The sequence below is a fragment of the Dreissena polymorpha genome, chromosome 1, assembly GCF_020536995.1.
Source record: "Dreissena polymorpha isolate Duluth1 chromosome 1, UMN_Dpol_1.0, whole genome shotgun sequence".
NCBI lineage: Eukaryota > Metazoa > Mollusca > Bivalvia > Myida > Dreissenidae > Dreissena > Dreissena polymorpha.
In genome coordinates this window covers 68,465,472-68,492,578 of record NC_068355.1, presented here as the reverse complement: position 1 = coordinate 68,492,578, position 27,107 = coordinate 68,465,472, and the positions used below count along the sequence as shown (strand labels likewise).

General features: G+C 38.2%; 1 protein-coding gene across 1 annotated transcript in view; it reads right to left on the bottom strand.

Moving 5' to 3' along the window:
- Positions 1-26,274, bottom strand: part of LOC127833965 (uncharacterized) — a 79,027-nt gene extending 52,753 nt beyond the window's left edge. The window contains exon 1 of the mRNA XM_052359487.1: positions 25,411-26,274. Coding sequence (XP_052215447.1) covers positions 25,411-25,461 — 51 coding nt within the window. The 5' untranslated portion in view covers positions 25,462-26,274. The remainder of the gene's footprint in view (positions 1-25,410) is intronic.
- Between the last annotated feature and the right edge of the window lie 833 nt (positions 26,275-27,107).

Sequence of the window (27,107 nt, the reverse complement as noted above, 5' to 3'; positions counted from 1 at the left end):
AGTTCAATGTGTAGTCCCAGATTAGTCTGTGCAGTTCAATGTGTAGTCCCAGATTAGTCTGTGCAGTTCAATGTGTAGTCCCCGATTAGTCTGTGCAGTTCAATTTTAATTCCAGTATACAGGTTTATCGTCTGTTCAGCGCACAATAAATGCCACATATAACGTGCCTTCAATTTCTAGGTTGGCGATAAATATTTAATATGTAACATTTTATTTTACTTTACATCGCTGTAACTTAAAAAAAAATCTTTTAAGCGCAAGTGTGAAAAGAATGTATGTATTGTGTTATAAATAATGTCACTTAAGTCCATTTTTTATTTTATTTTGTAAGTTTATATGTTTTAATCGTTTTCTCAATATAAATTTCGATAACATAACTAGTTTAAATTATGATGGCATCCATCGTGACGATACGACAATAAAAACATGATCATTCTATTGATTCGTGCTTGAAATTTTATAAATTTATAGCATACAATTTAAACGCTGTAATAATTGCCTCTTTGTACACTATATTAAATAATGTATCACTAAATCTATGAACAAGCACTTAATTATTTTACACAAAAACGGTTAATGTATGTATGCGTATATTGAACTCAACTTGTACTATGTCGTATTTTATGATGTTAAATCATCTTTCGCTGTAACTATGTCAATTAAGTACATTTATGCAAAACAAATTGGCAACTGTGGTGTTATTTACATACTTTTTCGGCATAGCTGTATAAGCCAGATTTTCACCTTACATGACCTTTGTAAGTGTCCAATAAAATTCAAATAAAATTTCCCGCGGCTAGGTACGAATGAATACATTTCATTTATTCCATTGGCTGATTTGAGTATACCACCAGAACATTGGAAACATATCCGCGCCTTTGTAACACTGTTTAACTGCATGAAACAATGTTATCTCTAATGAAAAGGCTTAATAGATAGAACAGTTTTACACTCAACTCTCGACATCAATACAGTTTGTGCGTGCACCTTTTATTTTCAGAGGATTGCGAGCGCAAAAGCGTTTATACTTAAAGGCTATGTTCTCATATTAAGTACTTACTTCCATATTCCTGTCAACATGTTAACATGTAAAAGTATAAAAAGCAGTGGAAGCGCGGCATCACTTTAATGTATTGTATTTCAACCCGCAAAGTACCAGAGTTTATTTACAGGTCATCGCTGCGTCTTCACGACTACCTTATGTGCTGACCTGAGTTCGCGGCCAGTAAAATAGTCGTTATATAATATAGACGCTATCCGTGAACTAGGTGACCTGGAATTTTCTTTAGAACAGAAATATGTTAAATGAAGATATTCAGCGATATAATTATGGTATATCAATAATCGATTCTGAATGTGTTTTCAACAATACAATGATAAATATTATTTTTGATTAATTTAACAAGAATTATTCCACCATATTGACTAATGTATTAAGCATGAGCGCGATGATTCTCGATACTGTTAATAATCGAATCAAATAGCAATGCCCGACAAACCACTAAAACAGGTTTGTTCGAAGAACGCGCCTATAAATATTTAAAATATGTACGGATACTTCGCGTGTTGACTCATATGTTTTAATTTCACTTCCATTCTTCTTTTGGTTTTCTATTTTGTATCTATAGGTATATGACCAGCAATATGTAATAATGTAAAATAAGCCGCGGAAACTCCGCGTAACATCCCGTACTGCGTGTGATGCAGCTAAGAACTGCACAGAAAAAGACATTCGCTATCATTGATCTCATTCATTGAACTATCAACGCCGTATATCTTTTTTAATGATATTTCTTGTTATGAGTAATGAATACGAAAGATGTCATATTGATTGTCTTCAGCATGATAAACGTCTTCCCGCGGTATAACAAACAAGCGGTACATACTCATTATATAAGGTAGTAGCGGAATAATAACGGTAACACTTTGTTTCAATTGACAGCGTGAGTTATAGCTCGGTAAATCACACATTGTTGCTTCGATATAGGAGACTGACCTTATATGTGATATCAACGTGAATTTTTAACATAGCCTAAAAAAGAGTTAATTGAAATACGTTCATTATACAAACAAGCAATATTTGATTACACTTTGATGCTTTTGTGTAGCTATCGAATTGTAGTCTATAACGCCAGTGAGACATAGTTAAATCGTGGTTGTCAATTGGATGCTTGAATCTGTCAGAACTGTGGATACATAGAATCGTTTCATAATTATTTGATGACATCATGCGGCCTCTCATCTGGGTCTACGCTGTTTGCCAAGGCCTTTTTTTCTAGACGCTATGCATAAATGGGTTTAGGATGATTTTGTAACGGTTTTCCATACAAGTGTGAGCCATAAGATCTATTATATACCGCAGCGCATCACAGAAATTTAGCGTCTATTTACTAAACGAGCACTAAATGTGCGATCCCCTTTAATCATCTCAAATCACATCCTTTTGAACGTAAAAGGCATCTTTGTTGGATAGACACATGTCCAGGGAAGTTTCAAAAGCTAAATAAAATCATTTTTGCATATAGAACAAGAGCTGTCCCTATAGGATGATATATGCCCCAGATAAACGCTTTGATAGAAGTTATGAGCATTTTTCGATACCTAAACGCATTTTTCGAAACCTAAACGCGGACCATGAGTTCAAGGTCAAGGTCAAAGGGGTCAAAATTTGTGTGCGTATGGACAGGCCTTGCCCATATACACATGCATACCAAATATGAATGTTACACCTGAAGCGACATAGAAGTTAAGAGCATTTTTCGAAACCTAAACGCAAAGTGCGACGGACAGGCGGACAGACGGACGGACAGTGCGATCGCTATATGCCCTCCTTCGGGGGCATAATAAACGTCTTGGCAAATAAAAAATCCTGTAGCTACGATAATTGCATAAAGGCAGAGCTTACGGACGCGTACTTGCGTGTTAACGCATTTAACATTCCAAAATACGCATGAACACTATTTGTCTGTTTCAAAAAACCTATTTCTTGCACGTTGGGTACGCGCGTTCATTTTGAATTTATGTTACGTGCAAATGCGTCGGTACTGTCTCCTGATTATCGATGATTATTTACAGACCGTTTTTAAGTTCTACTTAATTTCATTAATCTACCTTTTCGTAAGTAAATAAGTTTTATTCATAGTTACTTTCCTGATACCAACTATCATAATCATACTATAAATCATTGGAATTGCGAGTCTAATATGTGTAATTGAGCCGCGTTCTGAGAAAACGTGCTTAATGCATATGCGTAAAGTGTCGTCCCATATTAGCCTGTGCAGTTCGCACAGGCTAATAAGGGACGACACTTTTCGCCTAAACTTGATTTTCGGTAAGGAGGGACTTCCTTGAAACTAGAAATACCATAAAAGTGGAAAGTGTCGTCACTGATTAGCCTGTACGGACTGCACAATCTTATCTGGGACGACACTTTACGCACAAGCGTTAAGCCACGTTTTCTCAGAACGCGGCTCAATTGATCATGGACATACAAGAGGGATCAACGATTATGTGCGTTATCAGGAGTTCTTAGTAAAGTGAAAGCAATAAACAACATGTACAGCATCATATGAAATCAATTATATGACCTCGTCGTGCGAAAATGGGTCTTATGTCATATTACCACCGTAGCTCAAGACCAGCCTGCGCAATCAAGGCTTCGTAGTCTCATTCGTGGACTGTGTTGCTCCTGATCAAACTGCGCAGATGCCTGCCTATGGTATTTACGCAACGTAACTATAATTGTGTGTTTCTCTTTCCACATTGTTACTTTTATGATTTGTTATCGTTTGAATTATAAACTGTATTGTCACAATACACGATATTAATTATATCACTTTTTTCAGAAATTTATTAATTATAAACATCTATACTTTAAACTACAATATTAAGTTAGTTTTTTTTCAAACTTCTTATCTTAAGATCTTTAAAAAGATGGGACCGAGGTCTTCCTAACAAACGATGACCAGGAAGAGGTCACGGTCACATTCCAAGATTTGCACGATAAACACACCGCCCTTGGGTGGAGAACAGACACATATCTATAATACATACCTTGGACGGGTTGGAGGATTTATGGCCGGGGGGGGGGGGGGGGGCTGGGGACAAGGGACAAGCGTGCATGTCCTCTCGGAGCGCATTGGCTGTAAATGACATACCTTAATCGCCGGGCATGTAGGCGGTTGACAGGCTGAGTCACGGCATCACGATGTGGGTTGTCGCGAACATTGGGCAAGTTTGGCTGTTTTGTGATGAATATACTACTCATTGCATAAAACAGGATTATTATGATTAACCACACTTTTAAAAGGAATTTTGGACGACATCTTCATTCTGTGTTTAAGTCACATCTATTCGATTTAGATTTGTATACGTGAAGTATATTTAAAGCAGTTGTTGCCTTCATAATAATTGAAGTCTATTGTTACAAATACAATGGCTAAGACTATGATTGTCCTTTGTAGAAGGGAAGACAGTTGTCAATTAGGGCAAAATAACGAATTAGACACCAAAGTTTGGGATAACTTTCACGTGATGAAACTGGGAATGGACTTTCTAAAAGTCATTTCGTTATGTGGATAACTGCATGAATTTAAATAGTTTTTTCTTAGTTGATGTAGCTTGTAATCGGCTAAAAGTGTTGAACAAAGATGCTCTGAATGCGCTCAAGCAACAAGGATTGTGTGTAGGAAGAAAACGATGTATTTGTGAATAATTTTATTAAGGAAATTATTAATCTGATTAAGTCAATAATAACTTCACGCATCAAAAACACTCGATATTGAACTTCTTTCGGCAGACTTAACTATATTACATTAACATAATGCCATATTTCATTTAGAAAAATAAAACAAATATGTTTGGTTTAGCCCAGCTTCAAAAAAGGAATGTTATCTTTCTTTTTTTGGGGGGGGGGGATAATTGCTTTGAACGTTGAAAAGCTAATCGTCCTTTAAAAATGTGCATGGGCACGAAACGACCCTTGTGTGACAAACATGAAAAGAAAAACAACCATGTTTTTTAAACAAACAAACTGTAATCGAAATCCTGGTAACGCAAACAAATGACGAATTTCTCCTCGTTATATCAGACCGAATAATTGAGCCGCGTCGAGCGAGAATGAGTCTTACGCCATATGCGGCCAGCATTCACAAAGTCTGTAAACGAGTTATCATATTCGCTTATAAGCCCACAAAATCGTGTATGTTTTAATGCACTGGATAACTGCTATCAAGACCGCGATAATAGTCTGGTTTAATTACGCTTACCGCGTATAGCATTAATTAAAGCGCTAAAGGCACTGAAGTTATTCGCTGTTGTCCTTGATTAGCTTGTGCGCATTGCACAGGCTAATCAGTGTGCACAGGCTTATCTTATTTGACATGCATTAAGCCACGTTTTCCCTGAAAGCAGCCAATATGTACAGAGTTCAATGATAAACACGATACTGGCCAATGTCGTCTTACAAGCTGGTTAATACACTCACTGCAGTAGTAGATAGTAGATGCAGACGCTCCTAAGCATTCGTCGTCTGCAGTGCAGACAGGCAGCGGTAATCGTTCCTAGCATAGTGAATTACGGTTCTTAGCGTATCTAAGGCTTCTAAGCACATACTGCTTTGCAAAACATGCTCTGTAAATTTAGTCGTGAGCCAACGCTCACAACTAAAAAACATTCTTACATGACTCAACTCGATCTTACATGCCTATGAAAATGAAGGTACATTAATAAAAATCGGTAAAACACTGTCGTATTTAAGATATTCATAAAACAGTATTGTTCATCTGAGCGAATAAGGGATAATTGCATACCAATTAATTTATTACAACAAGTACGATTTATTTATATACATAAATCCGTATGTGTATTTCGATTACAAATTTAGAACTTCCTTTTAAGCAAATGTAGGTACATGTATTCATTATCCTCACTACAGAAATTTATCGAGGTAGAAACATTTATACGACGGACCTGTCTTTAACAAATGCAAAATTAAAGTTTGGGCCATTTCGCACGTATTATGTATGAGCTTATTCGGCGGGATATCAGACAGCCTGACCAGGTTTAACATGAGGATAGAACCAACTTCACTTCAGCTTTCCGTGGAGCATTCGACTGAATGTTAACCCATTTATGCCTAGTGGACTCTCCCATCCTTCTAAATTGGATCAATTTATTTCCAAAAATAGGGATGTCTAGTATATTTATTTATATATTAGACTTTTTTGTTACAGAAATTCCTTTAAGCAAACAGCGCAGACCCAGATAGGTCTACGCTGTTTGCCAATGCCTTTTCTAGACGTTAGGCATAAACGGGTTAACGGTGTTTACACAATTCAAGTGTATGTGTTTCTTGTATAATCAAATGAAATATTTATGTGGTTCTGTAATAATGAACTGAAATATTTATAGCGCACTATAAAAGAGCCAGATAAGAGATACTCTCGAAACCGATCATTTCTACGAGCATGGTGCATCTTTGGTTGTCCCAAAGTCGCGCACTTTTTATGAGATCGATTGTAAGTTAACCCATTTATGCCCAGTGGACTCTCCCATCCTTCTATGTTGGGTCAATTTATTTCCAAAAGTAGGGGTGTCTGGTATGTTTATTTCTATATTTAGAATATTTCTTACAGAAATTTCTCTAAGCAAACAGCGCAGACCCAGATGAGACGCCGCATTATGCGGCGTCTCATCTGGGTCTACGCTGTTTGCAATGTCCTTTTTTCAGGACGCTAGGCATGAATGGGTTAAAGGAGAAGCGGCGTTTTATTTGCCATAATAGCAAACGAACAGTTTACGGGATGTCATCATAAAACTGGATATGACATTTGCAATTATAATGCAACATGCACGCAATTATCTGTGCGCCGTTGGTTTTATTCGTTTATCCTTTTTAGTTATTACGAGCTTTACATTTCGACCATTAATATGTTACTTGACGAATACTTAAAAAGTATAAGAGCGTAATGTAAATTGCATGATTGCATGTATATCTGAATGTTAACACCGACAAGTTCGAGGCCATTTATTACACTGGGAAAGTAACCTTATATCAAATAGACCACAGAGCTTTCATCGGCATCGACTTTGTGTTAAATTTTGAGATAGAGACAACACAAATATTAAGCACGTCTGCTAAATGCAAGATATCATGCAAGACCCAAATCGATTGTCTTGCAAAATCAGTATCGTACAATTTTCTGGAAGCATATTGTGCATAATCACCGAACAAAAGAAAGAAACGCGAATCAATGCTTTCTCCAAAATAACCGATTGACAAGTAGTAATAAATTATAGTACAAAGAGTCGCTACCACATTGCATGGGGATATAACAGATGTTTTGAAAATACACACAATTGAATAAGGACAAAGGCAATATAATAAACAGCAGGACATATGATTTTTCTATCCCAAAACAAAACAAGAAACAAAAAGAAACGACATTCCATTCCTTGCATATGCATGTTTTGACCTCAAAGTAGTCCCCCAATTGTACCTAATTATATTCTCAACTAAGGTTGTCTGTGATTAGTAACGCTCGATTGGTCATTGTCGGCTCGGGTACTACTTATATGTAGCCTAGGTACTCTTAAGTATACTTACATGTACCCCGGGTACGGTAAATATACTAAAACGTACCCGGGAAATTTAAAGCTTAATCGGTCGTTGTCGGCTATTTTTTTTAATTAAACATATTCACATTTATGTCAATTTTCTGTAAAATGGCCTCTATATTATCGAAACTCATACTCACAAAGCATGTCGACGCAGTTTTTTTTTTAAAAGAGAAGTTTGTTTAAGATAATCGGTAGCGCGTTTTACGACATAGGATTTTAGGCGGGAATACAACTCGGGTACAGTCTAATATCGACCGGGTACGATTAAGTATATTTACCGTACCCGGGGTACATGTTAGTATACTTAAGAGTACCCGGGGTACAGGTAAGTAGTACCCGAGCAGACAATGACCAATGGAGCATTAGTAGCCCCATGCCAACCGTCGCCAACGCGCTCACAATATTGAGTTACATCGTCTCAGCAAACCCTAATGCCAATTAAGAGTCGTCTGCTGGTTTTCTAAGAAACACTTCATGTACATAATTTGAGTGGTTAGAATATGATGGAAATGTTTATAAGTTCAAGGCAACAAATCAATAACGCTAGATATAAATGTAATTTTACCACAATCATTACAGTGTGCAAAGATGGCAAATTGTGTGAGTTTGTATTTCGACGTTTATAATGTGCTGCGTTTGCACTCAGAATTAGTTGACATACAACAGCGTTTATATTACCATTTTCTATGCTTGTTATACACTCATCCGTGTTGATGAGTGTGGAATGAACCATTATTTAGATAAGTATAATATTGTGCAGTCATGGGCTAGAAAGTGGTTAGTATTCTTCAAAATGTCTTAATACTAGCCAGAGGGGATAATCACGTGACGATCATGATGGCGACGTACATGAAGAAACAGGTATTTTCGCCATTTTATACCCTTTATTTTGTTTGTAAACGCCGATTACGTTTCAGCCATACCAGCAAAAAAGCAACACGATATTTCGTATAAATATTCGCTCTATATCCCTACTTTACTCGCTACAAAATTTCTTAGCGTGATCACAAAATTGCAGCTTCCCTTTGACATTGTCGACAACATTCGACGGTTTTAAACCGAAAAGGGACCGGTAGCAACGATGAAGTTTTGCAAATAAGGGTGCCATTTGTTTCTATTTAAAAATTAGATATAAAGGCGATTAAACATTGTGTCCGTTCGTTTTTTTTACGCGAGGATTTGACTGGAGGCACCGGCTACCCTATATGTATTGTACATTTCGAACATCTACTATCGACATAGCAGCAAGCATTCTTTCCATGCATAAATCAGTGACATGCTTAACATCCAAATCGATTGATGATACTAGTAATAAACAAAAATATTTTCATATTACTCGTTTTCGGTCCGAAAGATGGCGCGCCGTTTTTCGGCGTATGCGCTTCACAAGGTTTTTGATTGAAATTATTATAAATTAATCACATAATTTTTAGAATAGTTAAATACTACTCGTATATCTGTTCGCCCTCGTAAACACGAATTAATCTTAAATCTAGAATATGTTTCCAAATTAATTTCATATGGTGTCTATTGGATCGTTATCTTTTTTATTTATAATCTACTTTGTGCCGATGATATATTTATACAATCTGGAAGCATCCAGTTTTATTTAGGCGATCGGTGCATGTTACTGCACGGTTAAAGTCTTAAAATTAAACAAATTTTATAACACAGCTTATCAGACACATGTCACAAGCGAAGACTTTATAGCCCACTAGAGTTAGAGGTTCCCTGAAACAGCACGAGTTGACTGTAAAAACCCATTACAGTAAACAAAGTTATGCATGCCAACATCAAGAGGATAAAAAAGCAGTTTACTCGTTGTTTTTTAATGAATCAACAAAGGCGTGTATGTAATTGAAAGCGAATAAATAAGTTTTTATTTGGAATTTAAATCCATCATCATGTTTGACAAATCGTGACACGTTTTTTTTCCAACAGCAAAACCAATAGTACGCAGAAACTACGTAAACATGAGATTAAGAATAAACCACATTATTGTGTAACGTTTTTAGTTTAGCTCACGCTAAAGTAGAGAGGCAGTTTTGAAAATCAGTATGCTTTAACTACGCTAGGGACGACAACTGCAGCTAGTAATGATAACCACTGCCTGTTTATACTTAACCCCTGGTACACTGTAGCAGACAGCATTTATAAGGTTTAAGAGCTTGTTCAACGATATTGGCCAGTCTAGTGTTTATAACAGCTTGTGCGACGACATTTGCCAGTTTATCATTGACATATGTACATATTGCCTGCTTTCAGGGAAAACGGGGCTTAATGCTGTATTAAAAGTATGTCATGTTGGCAAAATTGTTGATCAATAATTTAAAGAAAATAGATACAGTATTAGATACACATAACACAACATGTACATGATTATAGGCTTGTTTTTTTTAGCAAGGAAACAAAATTCTAAAGATGGTTGCCAGTGCAGCAGCCAATTGTGAAAAAATAGACATATTAATGTTATTTTGTCTAAGTTATCTCTATAAAATAAATATGAGGATAAACAGTGCACACACATCTCGACCTGTGCTTTCAGACATACTCTTTATAAATTTGAATGGGTTGGGTTCATTTAAAACTTGCGATATAAAAAGCTATAACATAATTTTGAAAACTGAACTGCGTCTAAGATTATGCAATAGCGGACACCTTCAGCTCTTTGATTTTAAATCTAATGGTACGCGGTTAATGAAATTGAACATTTTAAAATATACATCTAATACCATACCGGCCTCTCCATCCATTCAATCATGCATTTAAAGCATCCTTGCGAATGTACACATTAGCGTCTAAATTTTGAAAAGACGTATCGACCAATGGGCGTGGTTAAATTCATTCGAACACAGGTTCGCCAGTGACTAAAACGCCTCTTCTGCGCAAGGAACATATGTCTTCTGTAAGTGGATACGTATGTCTTCTGTAAGTGGATACGTATCTTATCTCTTTCAGTGCGGGAACCGAATTTTGAAGGCCTTTGCAAACAGTTTGGATCCAGATGAGACGCCACAGAACGTTGCGTCTCATCTGGATCCAAACTGTTTGCTATTCTGATAGTATTCTTTGAGAAAAAAATCGAAGAAAATGCTAATTTTAGAAATTCAGCAGACGACATTTTAGCAGACGACAAATTTCCCAGCATGCAAAGGGTTATTATAATAGAGCATCGTTCTGGGAAAACGGGGTTTAATGTAAACGAGTAAATGTCGTCCCGGATTAACCTGTGCAGTCCACACAGCCTCAAATGGGGGAACACTTTCCGCGTTTATGGTATTTTTCTTGTTAGGGAAGTTTTATATACGCGAAAATGAAGTGTAGGCGGAGAGTTTGTAACTGATAAGCCAGTGAGGACTGCATAGGCTTATCTGTGACGACACTTTGCGACATGGATAAAAACACGTTTACCCAGAGCGAAGCTTAATTGAAGTTTGATGGCTTAATGGTTTTTGAGTTGTATGTCATTGCATGTCAGGGTGGCATATACGCCTTTCTCGTCTTTCATACACACATGCACGATTTTAATTAACGCGGTGGTATTTTAGTTCCAACCTGGTCATTGACAACCGTACATTGTTTTTTTATTTTAATTATAAAAGTCACGTGTCGTAGGATTTGTGAAACGATTTAGTTATACCTAAACAACTTGCTCCGGGGAGACGTAATCGCCAGATTCATTCGATAAAACATGTGCGTGGAGGATTGACACCTATCTACGATACACAAAGATAGACAAGATACACACATATCCCGGGGGTGCATGTCGTGTGGTCAAGGCGCTAAAGCGTTTAATGGAGTACCTTAGTCGTTAGGCATGAGTGCAGTGTCCGCACTGATTCACTGTATCACGCTGAGGTTGTCGCAAAATTTGGACAAGTTTCGATGTTTCATGGTAATTTTACACTAATCTCGTGCGTGTGTGTGAATAAAATATTAATACAAATACATAAACATACGACTATTAAATTATATCTTAACGCAGTTCGTCAATATGCATCCTGAATCGTGACGCATGTAGACAGATTATACAGCGTTATGGTGTTATAGACATTGATTTAAAGAGAATGCAGTTTGTGCTTTAAAATGTATCTCACTGCAAATCAATTACTATTAACCCTTTATAGCGTAAGTGACAAGGTATTCAAAGTATGTTATAAATTATCAAGGCGTCGATATTTACCGGTGAATTTAAATATTTGTTCGTTCGTTTAAGTTTCAATTTTATTAAATTAATTTCATTTTCAAAAGCATTCGACTAAGATGATACTAGTTATGAGTTGATAAATAATTTCCTCAAATTAATATGACGAACAGAGCAATGACGTGATCCCCAATGGCGTTGGGAAATTGGAAAATTGTACATGTTCTTAAATTATCAAAACTTTGTTCCGTCATTACAAGTATTTAGAGTTGAGAACATGTTATTCCAACCAATGAAATGCATTTAAGATTCATTTACTTTCACAATCATTTCAATGGTCAGTTTCATTTGGTTTGTCAAACAAATACTTACATGATTTTATATTCATTTTACCAATGATTGAGAGCATAAACTATGTATAAAAAATACTGAAAATATACATAATTCGTTATAAAAAACTAAATAACCGGTCAATTTTGTAAGCGGCTAATAAAAGGATAATTTAGTGTTAATTCAAAACACTACTTATAATTATTACCGATATTTATTTTATGTTTCCGCTGGTTTATAGAGAAATATCAGTGAATTAAAACCGATAATTTCACTGTTTCAAACAGTGAAAATTAACAGTGAAAATTATCGATAGTTTTCACTGCATACTGTGAAATGACGTCATTTTTGACGAGCGAAATAAAAAGAACATTTGTTGGACTCGTGATCATAAAAAAAATATACTTTCACTCGTGGGTGCGCCACTCGTGAAAATATTATGTTCTATGACCACTCGTGAATTAAAATCGATAATCCACCGATTCCAACAAATATTCTTCATATATTTCAGTCGACTTGACACGCATACATATAGACAATGCAATCGTCCATGTCTTCTTGGAAGATTAGCACGTTGCCTAGCCCAGCCACAAAATTGGAAATAAGATCAACATTCTGTGGGAGTTCCTTTTCACGTTGTATAGCAAATGTTTCATTTGAGATGTGCACTTGAATGAATTGATCCTTTAGCCAGAAAATGAAAAGAAAACAAACATGTTTTTAAAACTAACAAACTGTCATCTAAAGCCTGGTAACGCAAACAAAAGTGAATTTTTGTATGTGTGTATCAGACAATTTATATACGCCCCATGGAGATCGTATTTACAGCAAGGTACAAATAAGCTATAAATGTACCGGGGTCGTTTATGCTTTGTCCTCTTTTGAACAGATGTGTCGTGTTTAGAAATAAATAAATCAAAGCGCTGAAGGCACTGAAGTTGTTAGCTGTTGTCGTCCTTGATTAGCTTTTGCGCATTACACAGGCTAATCAGTGTGCACAGGCTAATCTTATTTGACATGCATTAAGCCCCGTTTTCCCTGACAGCAGCCAATATGTTCAGATTTCAATGATAAACACTAGACTGGCCAATGTCGTCTTACAAGCTGGTAAATACACTCACTGCACACTCACTGAGTAATAGATGCAGACGCTCCTAAGCATTCGTCGTCTGCAGTGCAGACAGGCAGCGGCAATTGTTCCAAGCATAGTGAGTTACGGTTCATAACGAAGCTAAGGCTTCTAAGCACATACTGCTTTGCAAAACATTCTCTGTAAATTAAGTCGTGAGCTGACGCTCACAACTAAAAACGAGGTTGGGATCAAAGAAGTTATACACCTTTGCAAACATAGAACAAAGTTATAACCAGATTAAAAATGTGCGTTTGTATAAAGAGGTAAGAACAATATAGTAGAGCATCTTTTAGCAAAAGGTAATCACCAACAATAACTCCGCCAAGGACGGTCCCAAGCCCGTGCTGAAAAAGGAGGAGGATTTGGCGTGGGGCTAGCAACTCCACCCCGTAAAAAAATGCTTGCTACGGAAACGACAACAAGGGAACAAGCGACAAACGGCGCCGGGAGTGAAGCAGACCAGGCAACTGGACTTATGAAGGATGGGGATCAAAGCCGCAAGGACGTCCCCACCCCGATAGCGGAAATCTTGACGCCAAAGCGATGGATCAGAGTTGGATGTTGGAACGTGCGAACACTCTACCAGACTGGAAGGCTAGCGCAAGTGGTGAGTGAGCTGAACCGATACAACCTGACCCTTATGAGAGTAACAGAAGCAAGATGGACTGACTCTGGCAAGCAGAAGGTGAGTTCCGGAGAAGTCATCATCTGGTCAGGAAGAACTGACAACGACCACCGGGAAGGAGTTGCCGTCATCGTCAGCAAGAGCAAGTCCAACACCGTGCTACAGTGGAAACCTGTGAACGAGCGCCTGCTGTACGTCAGGATGAACTCCAAGTACGCCAAGCTGTCTGCTGATGTGGGCTACGCACCAATAGACGATGCGGAAGAAGAGGACAAGGATGCATTCTACGACGCCCTTCAAAGTGTTTTAGAGGACATCCCCCAACACGACGTGCTGATAGTGCTCGGCGACCTCAATGCTAAAGTTGGCTGCGACAACAAAGACAGGGAGAGGACCATGGGACGACATAGAATGGGTGTGATCACCGACAACGGGGAGAGACTAGTCAACTTCTGTCACAGAACGACTTGGTCATAGGAGGGACCCTGTTCGCGCACAAGGAGGTCCACAAACTAACATGGACATCACCAGACGGCAGGAATCAGAACCAGATCGACCACATCATCATCAACGGTCGGTGGAGGCACTCTCTGCAGGACGTGCGTGTGATGCGACATGCAGACATCGGCAGCGACCATAGTCTTCTGGTGGCCAAGGTGACTTTGAAGCTCAGGAAAGCCAAGACGGGAGACATCAAGATCCAACGCTACGATGTCGTCAAGTTGAAAGACCCAAAAGTGAAAGAAGAGTTAAGGTTAACCCTCAGGAATATATTTAGTATTTTGGAAATTGAGGCAGCACTGACCATCGAAGGCTTCAACAGAGTAATGAAAGAGACAGGAGAGGAAGTTCTGGGCTTCAGAAAGAGCAAGAAGACATAATGGATCTCAGATGAAACGTGGTCTCGTATAGAAGAAAGAAGACAGATAAAAAAGAAACTGTTGGACACCAAATACCTAAGACTTAAGGAAAGAATCTCAAAGGAGTATAGTGAGAAAGACAAGGTGGTGAAATCATCAGCCAGAACAGACAAGAGGAGGTACATTGAGAGGCTGACAGGAGGCGGAGACAGCAGCAGAGCACAATGACATGAAGACAGTGTACCAGAACACCAGGAAGCTGAAGCGACTACGGCCAGCACCATGACCTTCCTGTGAGAGCTGAAGACGGAACTCATGTCACTGTGGAAGAGGAGAAGCTGAAGAGATGGAAGCACCACTTCGAGCCCATCTTAAACCGCCCAGACCCACCAACCCTGACCGACATTCCTGAAGCTGAAGAGGATCTTGACATCAACCTCAGCAACATCACTGTAACGGAAGTCAATGAAGCCATCCATAAGCTGAAGAATGGGAAGGCGCCTGGCGACGATGGAGTGTGCCCTGAGATGCTGAAAGCAGAAGACACAGTGACGCCGCAGCTTCTTTGCCATATTCTTCAAAAGATTTGGGACAGTGAAGAAGCGCCAAGCGAATGGAAGACCGGCACCATTGTCAAACTGCCCAAGAAAGGAGACCTGGGGAACTGTAACAACTGGCGAGGCATCACTTTACTATCTCTCACCAGTAAGATCTTTAGCCGCATCATCCTCAAATGCATCACAACAGCAGTGGACGGTATCCTTCGCCAGGAACAGACCGGCTTAAGGAAAGGCAAGTCCTGCATCGACCATATCTTCGTCCTTAGGCAGATCCTTGAGCAGTCCCATGAATGGAATGGATCCCTCTACGTGGTTTTTGTGGACTTTGAGAAGGCCTTCGACAGCCTACACAGAGACTCCCTCTGGAAGATTCTGCGACATTATGGCATCGCTCAGAAACTTGTCAACGTCATCAGGTCCCTGTACGAAAACTTTGAGTGCAGAGTTGTCCACAACAACCAGCTCACTGAACCATTCAAGGTGGAAACTGGGGTGAAGCAAGGATATATCCTCTCGCCGCTCCTCTTTTCAATGGCAATTGACTGGATTATGCGCCGCATCACAGAGGAAAGGGGGCAAGGAATACAGTTGACGCTGACCTCGCTGCTAGATGACCTGGACTACGCCGACGATATCAGGCTACTTGCTAGCAGGAATCAGGATATCCAGCAGAAGACAACAGTTGGCACTGTCAGCAAGCACCATAGGTCTCAGGGTCAACATTGGAAAGACTCAGGTCATGAGTAAGAACACCAGAGTGGGCGACCCAATCACCATCAATGACCAGCCTCTGCAAGATGTGGACGAGTTCATTTACCTGGGCAGCAAGGTTACCACAGATGGAGACTGTGCAAGGGAGATCAACACGAGAATCAATAAAGCCAACCAAGCCTTCGCAATGCTGAAGCCCATCTGGAGGACCACAAATCTAAGCCTGCACACCAAGCTCCGCATCTTTAAGAGCAACGTGCTGAGCGTCCTTCTAGATGGGTCTGAGTGCTGGAAGACCACTGCTACCATCGAGCGCAAACTAGAAGTCTTCCAGAATAAGTGCCTACGACGGATCATGAAAGTCTTCTGGCCAAACATGATTACAAAGATGGAACTGCGCGAAAGAGCTGGCGCAAACAGCATTGCTGAGACCATCGCTTTGAGGAGATGGAGACGGCTAGGCCACGTCTGCAGAATGCCACCCGACTCACTACCCAGGGTGGCACTGAGATGGACTCCACGGGGGAAAAGAAACCGTGGACAACCGAAAGAGACGGGGCGCCGAACCGTGGAGCGAGAGCTCAAGAACAGAGGCCTCACTCTGCAGACAGCACCCGCAACAGCAGCTAACAGACCAAAGTGGCGCTCCCTTGCCGTCGCCTCAAGCACCAGACGGCGCAGAGAGGATTGAATTGAATGAATTGAATTGAATCACCAACAATAAAACTTTACGGTAAAGCATCAGTTATACGTTAGACGTCTATTCCAAATGCACTATTTACTGTTTTACGAGAATGCCTACTTCGCAACATAATGGATCGTATCCACACATACGAGTCGCGTTCTGAGAAAACGGGACTTAATGCATGTGAGTAAAGTGTCATCCCAGATTAGCCTGTGCAGTCCGCCCAGGCTAATCAGGGACGGCACGTTCCGCCTTAACTGGATTTTCGGGTAGAAGAGACTTCTTTTATACGAAAAATACCATAAAAGCGGAAAGTGTCGTCCCTGATTAGCCTGTGCCGACTGCGTCTCATATGTGAAGTTTATCTTAAAACGTATTCACTTCGTTTCAACTGTAAATGTTATTGGATTAGGAACTGCCCGCATGCGAAGGAAAATAATACTTGCACATGAATTATTACAGACACTTAAACTACAATGCTTATCTGTTTAGGAACAGGATAATATCTTAACAACAACAGTGGAATTAAGTTTAACATGTAGACATGAAACGTTCAGTAATGCTAATAAAGCATAGCTGATACACTAATACGTGACAACATTGTATCTGTTTTGACCCGCTAAAGGCGCATTATTACACCTGACTTATGTGGCATATTGTTCTGTAGTATATTGGACAGCTTGACCGGGATTAAAGCAACTTAATCGGATAAGACCTGTCCTCGTCTTCACCTCGTGCTTAAGGATAGTCATGATGTTAACAGGCGGGCATTAATGTGTTTGTGATATATAAAATTATCCATTTATGGCGCAATATAAAAACACAACACCATATACTTAAACTACTAGCAATAAGTATTTTAATAGCAAATCTGTACCCATCCATAAATAACTTTCTTATTCATAAGATAATCATTTAATGAAATGTTTTTTTTATTTTATTGAGAATTAATTTACCGAAAATAATGATAAACATATATTCTCCCACGGGTTAACGCTAGAAAACTGTACACATAGACCGTGCTCTGTGAAAAGTGGGTTTAATTCATGTGCGCAAAGTGTCGTCAAAGATTAGCCTGTGCCGTCTGCACAGGCTTATCAGGAACAACACTATTTGCTTTATTGATATTTTCCGTTTCAAGAAAGTCTCTTTTTAGCAAAAATCCAGTTCGGCGGATAGTGTCGTCCCTGATTAGCCTGTGCGGAATGTACAGGCTAATCTGGGACGACACTTAACGGACATGCATTAAACTCCCTTTTCACAGAGCACGGCTCATATGCCTTGTAATGTTCGTGCAATGTTCAGGCACCGTGGCTTTTTCTTCAATTGTTTAAAGTTGATCAGATCTACTCTTACAACTGACCATTTAGTTTTTACCACTTGTTAACTATTTTAATGAGTGAAATAGGCATAAAATGATTTCCGAAAACCAAACCAAACTGCAAATACCAATGTTTTCAATGTGTTGTTCACCCGATAGTTCCGTTATCTCAGTAGTTTAACCCTTTACCACTTAGATACGTATTTTGAAACATTTCCAGTCCCTTAGAAAGTTAATGTAATTAAAGACCTTTCTTACTAGATTCAAGTTTTAAATGCTTCATTTCTAACCCTTAGATACTGATGAGCAGTAACTCGCAGTCTGTTCAGGTTTTATGCTGTTTACACATAGCCATTTCCACTTTGCTTCTGAGTGAGAAAGGGTTAATGCCAGAGGCATTGATGAACTTGACTCGGTGATTTCTTATGCGAATGTAAAGCACATGCTACCAGCAAACAACTTTCATTAAAAGAGTTTTGAAAACATTCCTTAGCCTAAAAGTCATTGTTTAAGATAAAGGCAAGACAACCACGTTATTCTAAATGTAAGATATCATGCAAGACCCGGATCGATTATCTTTCTAAATAAATATCGTGCCATTCTCTAGAAGCAGTTTCTGCACAATCATCGAAAATACGAAAAGATGCAGATCGATGTTTGCTCCAAATGCACTGATAACGACGTGATATCTTGTTATCATACAGCAAAGACTCCCTAACTCGATGAGTTATGATAAAACAGCTGTTCTATTTTATACGAGAAACATTGCGAAAATATACACTTTTCAGTGGAAACATGTAATATTTAATTAAAGGGGAACATATCTTGTTAAAGGGACAATGAAACTAAAATAAAGAGCAGGGCGTTTCGCTGGTCCCCTTTCAAAAACAAGCACGACATAGTATCTAATGTCAGGTTTAATTACCCGTCGACCTTGAAGTAGTCGCACACTTGCATTCAAATATTCTCTCCGTACATAAATCCGTCCACGTGACATAATTTACTTATTATTGTTTGAGCGAGGTCTATTGGGAATTGCTGACTGTGATTTCGTAGACATCCGTTAACCAGAACAGCACGGCGTACCGCAACGGACAAGAGGCCAATATCGACAGACAGCCTCCCAGTGAAGACTAATGTCATTTTAATGCCTTCTGCAGTCAGTATACAGCCTTTCAACTAAGTGAATTTCGTGACAGTTAAAGAATAAACACATTTAGTAGAAAGTTTATTCTGTAATTTTAGTACGTCTGTCATAATTCGTGGAGAGTTGTTTTAGACATGGAAATGTAATTATTTTATATAAACGTGTCTGTGAGTCTGTCTGTCAGTATGTATGTCTGGTTGTCCGTGTGTCTGTATATGTCTCTCTGTGAGTTTTTTGTCTGTCTGTGATTATGATTGTCTGTCTCTCAGACATTTATTTATTATAGTGGCTGGTTAACAGAAAGAAATTCCGTTTAAATTACACATTTTAGTTTGAAGATTAGTTTGTTTTTAGATTACAGTTAACGAATTGGTGGAAGAAAATGTTACAGCTTCCATATACTTGTAGTTGTCAATTGTTTTCATTAAATTATTCGACTTATAAATGATTAGACCGGATCGTGCGATCGCATGGCATTAATGACTTAAATACAATTTTACGTCATTTCCAATATATCATAACTAGCGGTATCATTAACATGTCCTCATTCTCATCATCATCATCATCATCATCATCATCATCATCATCATCATCATCATCTGACATCATCATCTGACATCATCATCATCATCATCATCGGTAGAAAGAAGTTTTATATTCTTTCAAAGATTAATTATAATGTGTGTGTATCACGTATAACAAATAAAAAAATGGCAACAATAAAGTGTTTAGAATATATCTATGACTTTCCACTAATATTCTTACCGTGTTGTAAGTTAAGAAAGAAACACGAATTTATGGCGTTTCAATTTGATTTTTTCTTAAAGTGTAATAGTACCATTTGTTACATGTTCAACCATAAGCTTTCGAAGTATATATTTTTCACTTGCACATCAACAGTCTTATCTAAGATTATTGTGGTACAATTGAAGTCAAGAAGTACCACTAACTGAAAATTCAAGAAGTTTTCACTTTTATTCTAAATATTCGTACATTTTTGTTTAATTGAATATTAACACAGTGACATTTCAAAACTTTGACTGACGTGAAATCCCACGCTGCATTTCAGAAATGATGTCGCCATATGGCAAGCGGTTCGACGCATAATCCCAAGAAACTGGGTTTCTCATGCGAACCTAGGTTCTCAGAATGAGAACCTAGGTTTTCGCTTGAAGATTGCACATGGCTTCAAGAACCCAAGTTTTCAAATGAGAACCTAGGTTTTCATGAGAACCTAGGTTCTCATTTGAAAACCTAAGTTCTCATTTGAAAACCTAGGTTCTTATGAGAACCTAGGTTCTCATTCTGAGAACCTATGTTCTCATGAGAAACCTAGTTTCTTGGGATTATGCGTCGAACCGCTTGCCATATCGCCATCAGATTTGATTGGCAATGCGTTAAGAAAATTAAGAAAACAGTCTTCAGAAAACTAGGACGTAATTGTTTAACTAGCAATATCACGTGTAAATTTGTTATCGGCTTTCGACATAGATAAACCAATTAAAAAACGGGTAACACATTTAAGGACGTATTGTCAATTGATTTTGTCATTTTTTATCTGAGAATACAATTTATATCAAAATTGTTGGTGTAAATGAGGTCTAATGTTCAGTCCGTGGGTGTGAGGTTTTGGCTGATCCACTCGCGGCCTGAACATGTATTGTACCTTTCAAATATCTTCTAATGTCAGAACTATGTGTTTAACCCATTCATGCCTAGCGTCTAAAAAAAAGGATGCGGCGTCTCATCAGGGTCTGCGCTGTTTGCTTAAAGGAATTTCTGTAAGAAATATTCTAAATATAGAAATAAATATTCTAGACATCCCTAATTTTGGAAATAAATTGATCCCATTTAGAAGGATGGGAGAGTCCACTGGGCATAAATGGGTTAAAACATCTATCTAGCAATTGCGAAAGATCAGAAGAGATGAGCGATACCAAACCAGAGCATTTAGATTCATTTCGCTTTTCCATGTAAAATTACGTGATCATAATATGAGGCTTGTTCTGAAAAACTGGGCATAATGCATGTGCGTAACGTGTCGCCCCAGATTAGCCTGTGCAGTCCGTACAGGCTTATCAGGGACGACACTTTCCGCCTAAATTGCATTTTGCTAAGAAGAGACTTCATTTTAACCAAAAAATGTCATAAACGCGGAAAGTGTCGTCCCTGATTAGCCAGTGCGCACTCGCATTATGCCCGGTTTTCTCATAACAAGACTTAAATATATTAAGCAAGTTTTGTAAAAAAAACACAAGTATCTAGAAGATTCTCTCCAAGAAAAGGGCTTTTAAAGGCGTTAGTAACGTCTAACGTTTAACAACCTGAAACGTATGTTTTTGGTCTAAAAGATATTCGGTTGAAACGACGAATGCAACTTTTAAAATATTTTTTAGTGAGTAAGTTAGGCTTTGAACTAAAACCGTGATTACAATGGCTGTACCAATGAATTGTCCTAAAATTAACACGTATCAATGTCGGACATCTCAGGTCAAATGTTGATTACGGAGTGATAACGTTAGAAATCACCATATAATTACAAAGTGCACAGGACTGCACGCTATTTTATAGTATACGCTGTAACGGAGACTTGTTCAAAGCAGAGACGTAGATAACGATAACATCTACGTCTCTAAACTTTAAAAAGCACACTTCTTGCTAAAGAACGCTTAAAATGTATATTCGTGTATTGCGATTTAGCAATCGAAATCGGGAAAAAGTAACTCCACTAACTCGTTCGTATCCCTTTATATTGATAACGTAACCCAACATGTGTAGCAGACATTAAGTATAGACTACTGTTTAAACTCGAAAGCCTGCGTGGTGTAGTGGTAGAACGATGGATTCTGCATCGAGAGGTCCGGAGTTGAGCCCCAGGAAAATCAAATTTATAAAAAAAATCCTAATTAATTATAATAAATTAGCGCGTGAAAGATGGTCCATTATAATCGGATTGATACATATCACTAGCCACTGGCAATAGACAGTCTCAACAAAATAGCAACAAAATAGCAACCAATTAAAAACTAGAACTTTCATTGTCATGTCTTACTTTCTCCCTCAAGCCGCTTTGTCAGATTGCATAGAAAATAAGTTTCAATAAATTGCTTACCAACAAAACTTCGCCCAAATTAATACGTAGTATTTACATGATACTGTATATGCACATTAAAACGTTAATGTTAAAAAAACATTCGTTGAGAATGGTGCTATTAACAAAAAGCATCAACGCACTGTTAAATCAAGCAAAAACCAGGAACTCACGAAAACAACAGCGGAAGCTTTACTGATCCTATGCATCAAAACTACAAAAAAGTTTGACAACGTTTTACAGCTTATCAGGTTCTCAACCGCCAAACCTAAAAACAATTAACACAAGTCTAAGGACAACCACTCTATGAAATATTTATTTTTTGCAATCGCGAAACCCTGTTAGGCATTTAAGAAAACAATTCAACACCACAGTGACTCATTCTGGCGACAGCACTGTGACACTTCTTAAGACAAAAGTGCCATCAGCATTGCTGCTCTTTCCTGTGTTCGCGCCGCGTTCGTAACATAGCCGGAAGTGATTCAACTTTCGCTTAAACGATGATCCGAAATCACGCAATCATTTGCTCAGATTAATTGGTAAATGGATGCCCGGAACGCGAAACTTCAAGAAAAACGTTTGCATACCATTTTATCCCATTGTTCCGTCATTGTACAAACTGTCAGCCGTGGCAAACAGACTTACGATGCACTTCTCCCTGAGACCGATCTTTGTGAGCCGCGCTCACACGCCGTTAACGTCCGCTTCGACGAGGCCCGTGACAACCCTGTGTGTTACACATGAGCCATTGTTCTATTAACCTTTTGTTCTGAAAACAATTCCCGCTATTATTGTCATCTCGTAAAGTTTCAATATCCTTAAAACATTCATCGAGCGGTTTCAAGTTTCAGTTAAAGACCGTTGTCTAAAGTTAGTGATTTAACATATGCAATCGTTTAAACCTGTCACTTAAAGTGGACCTGCGTGCATACTGGATCCGCGTCATCCGAAAATAGTTCTCATGTGCTACGTGGTCAGAGTACCTCCAGACGAGCCAACGCATCCACACAGTCTGGTCAAGAGCTTGCCAGTCCGCTAATGATAAAACGGAACCTTGCGGGACTTAATAGCCGACAGCGTACCAGACTGACAGCTCGTATAAAGCTATTCTGGTTGCATATGGCATAATATACATTTTCGCAAGACGCGTATCACTGATAAATCACACATTCTCTTCAACCTTGACGTTTCCGGTTGCATTAACATTTCATCATAATATCAATATTAAAATCGACAAATGCGTGTTACAGATAAAGTTCATTTTCTTTACATCGCGTTAGAGTTTCTTTTGTGCCTTATCTCATGTAAAACACTCTCAAGATATATGGGCTACATGATACTTGTCGGCGTCAGACAATGTATGTGCGGAAATAGCAAGACCCTCGACCTAAGCCTGGAAGCGTGAAAACTTAACATAATACGACCAGCATTCTCGAGTAAAGCTTCAACAATCGTAACACTTTAAGATAAGTTATGCGTCTGTGCTTTTTTTTAGAATGCACATCCATTTGTAGCTTTTCCACATCCGTCATGCACTTAATTCGGGTATTTTTTTAACTTAACAAATCCCTACTGACGAAATATAATACATTTACATAAATCAATTTAGTACATGTCTGAAAAAGCATGACTCAGTCAAAAAATCCACGTATGACAAGTTAGGGTAACATAAAAATTTATTAGTTTCGGAACACGTTTGGGTCGCTGCAAGGAAAATATAGCAAGGATTTATATTAAGTACACTGATAGGGTCACTTAAAAATGTATTAGTTTCGGAACACGTTTGGGTCGCTGCAAGGAATATATAGCAAGGATTTATATCAAGTACACTGATAACAGGTCGCGTTTTTGCAGTAGAAATAGTGTTTGCCAATAGATCGAGAGATGTTCCGAGTTTGATCCGTACTTCGGGAGTGTTCTCATCATATCGCCATTAAGACGGTCCATCCTGTACTGGAGAAGAACACGACACTTATCAATCAGCTTATAATTTCGATATAATTTCGATGCAAAAGAGCTTAAATGAATTGGTTTTAACAAAACTTAATAAGACCAATGGTGTCTAAACGAGGACCATAATTATTTGGTACAGACGAAACCTTGATGGGATGCCCAATGCGTCACATACGAGAGCTATCAGCCAAGACATGCAATGGTCCTGTACGGGTTGAAACTTGGATCAAACAAGAGTGGCTATGTATCATATTATTTCAGATTAAACGATGTTCAAGAAAACCGAGCTGTGACCATTGTTCGAATGACAGAGTCCGGCATTACTTATATGCAATATGCCGATGTAATATATGCTTGTCATATCGTTCTTTTGGCATCGTGACAAAAAATTAGTAATTATAATTAACAATAAGGATGGATCGAACGAAAACGTGTGCTTGGCTTTTAAGAACGTTTGCTTCATACATCTTTTCGAAAGTGTAAATTTGCAAACAGATTTACTTTTCCACCAAACTGTATTTAATTTAAACACCGACAAATGATACATTTACTAAATCATCACCAACGTTTAAGTTTTAGTGTCGAGATGACAACTTTTTTTTTAAATTAATGCATGCAAATTTTATGTTAACGTTTATCAACCAAAAACCATCAGACATATAGGACTATTTAGGTGTCAATGACAAGAAAATGGAAAACATGTGTTACCAACGTGAAATTTCTAAACCCAGTGGCCTAAATGCACATTATCTGAGCACTTTATTCCTGTTAATGTAATTTGACCCCCCCCCCCCCCCCCTTAACTTGATATTTTAAATGAAGATAATGACGGTTATCTACCGATATTGTGGTGGCAATGGTCGTCAAAACCTACAATTTGTGTAACAATAATGTCATAAAATTGATACCAATTTCTTTACAGATATAAAAAAGAAAGCGGCTTACATGTAGACTATCATTACTACAAGCATGTTTTACTGATACAATAACTGCATCGACAGTTAATGCGCGCTGCTTCTACAAGTACGACTTATTCTTGGATTTGTTTATATTAAAATCGGTATTTCCTTTATGCTCGGTTAAAAAATTACCACATTTAAATTATTTCGTCATCAATACAAATATATCAAATGTACGGAATTTTCATTATATGAAATCAGCTCATATTCCTAATACATATGTGATAAGCAAATATTGATATTATAAATTATGTAAATGGATGACAACTTACCGTCTGTAGCAGAAGACAAAATAATCCGTAATAACAAAAGCGAAAATCCATTTTGGATACACTTCCGAAACAGCCTTTGATATAGCCTTGAAGAAATAGTTTTATTCCTTCCTCAAGAAAACACCACTATTTGAAATCAATACGAGTTTTCTAAACCCAGTTGAGCTGTCCGAATTAACAGTCGACACACAGCAAACGAAACGCGTAACAAAGTCGTCTGCTCCGTTGCGTCCGGTATTACGGTGACACAACTAGTCCTCACGCTTGACTGGAGTTTTCATTCCAGTGTAACCACTGAGCAAACGTGAAACTCGCCTCTCCCACAGCACTGAATGAATTCGATTCCAGTCGATTTTTTTCTCTCGTGGATCTATCAATTCACTTTTCTTTTTACATCTTCTATCGGATCGGACCACGTGTCTGAGAAATCGTGCGATATATTCCTCCGCTTGCTAAGCAGAAGACAATTTTATTATGTTAAACACTAACCACTTTGTTACCTCGCTTTAAACGCTAATCCTTATTTATTGAAATCAAAATAAAATAATTCAGTTTAAATCGACTGTTGTAACCGGTTAAGTTAACTTTCAATGTGCTGTAAGTAGACTGTTGTAACCGGTTAAGTTAACTTTCAATGTGCTGTAAGTAGTAAAACTTTAACTCATTCATTCGAATTCAACTTAATCGAATTAAACGCACGAAGTTTCGCAACGCTCCGTGTGACATAAATGGAAATACTTGAAATCGAAATTAAATTAAACACTGGGTGCTAGACAGCTTGAAAATACCGACTAATCCCAAATCAGGTATTTTATGGACCACACAATAAACATACAATGAGCTTAATGCACAGTATGTCACAAAATTGATAAACACGCTTGATAAGGTTAGATTTAAATAGATTGATATAGTTAGGTGTACGTAATCAGTATAGTTCACTTTTTAAAACTGATAATACACAATGCATTGTTGCAAAAAAGAAAAATAGGTAAATATGATTCAGAGAACCAAGGTTGATATTGCATGTACATGTTTAGTGATATTAGTGTCGGATTTTCAAACACAAGAAACTCCATTGGTGATGATCAGTGGTAATAACGAGATAACTCTTGTATACTATTATAACTTTTAAACATGAGTTATCAACCTTGCCGCTGGTGTACAATGCAACGTTCTCACGAGACTGCGAAATAAAAATCAAAGCGCTGAAGGCGATGAATTTTTTCGCTGTTGTACAATCTTAGACGAAACTCAGTTTTCAAAATTATTTTATAGCTTTTTATATCGCAAGTTTGAAATGACCACAACCCATTCAAATTTATAAAGAGTGTGACTTAAAGCACAGGTCGAGATGTGTGTTTTTTTTCAAATCATTGATACAACTAATCAGTGTGCACAGGTTTATCTTATTTGACGTGCATTAAGCCCCGTTTTCCCTGAAAGCAGCCAATGTACAGATTTCAATGATAAACACTAGACTGGCCAACGTTGTCTAACAAGCTGTTAAATACACTGTGTAGTCTACCAGTGAGAACAGGCAAATGAGGTGGTTAAACCAAACGCTTTAAGCATTTGTCGTCTGCTAAATTGTACTAGAGTTATCCACACAGGCAGTCATGGGTTACGGGTCCTACCGTAGCTAAGGCATACTGATTTGCAAAATTGCGTCTGCATTATTTGTTAGCTTTGCTCACAAA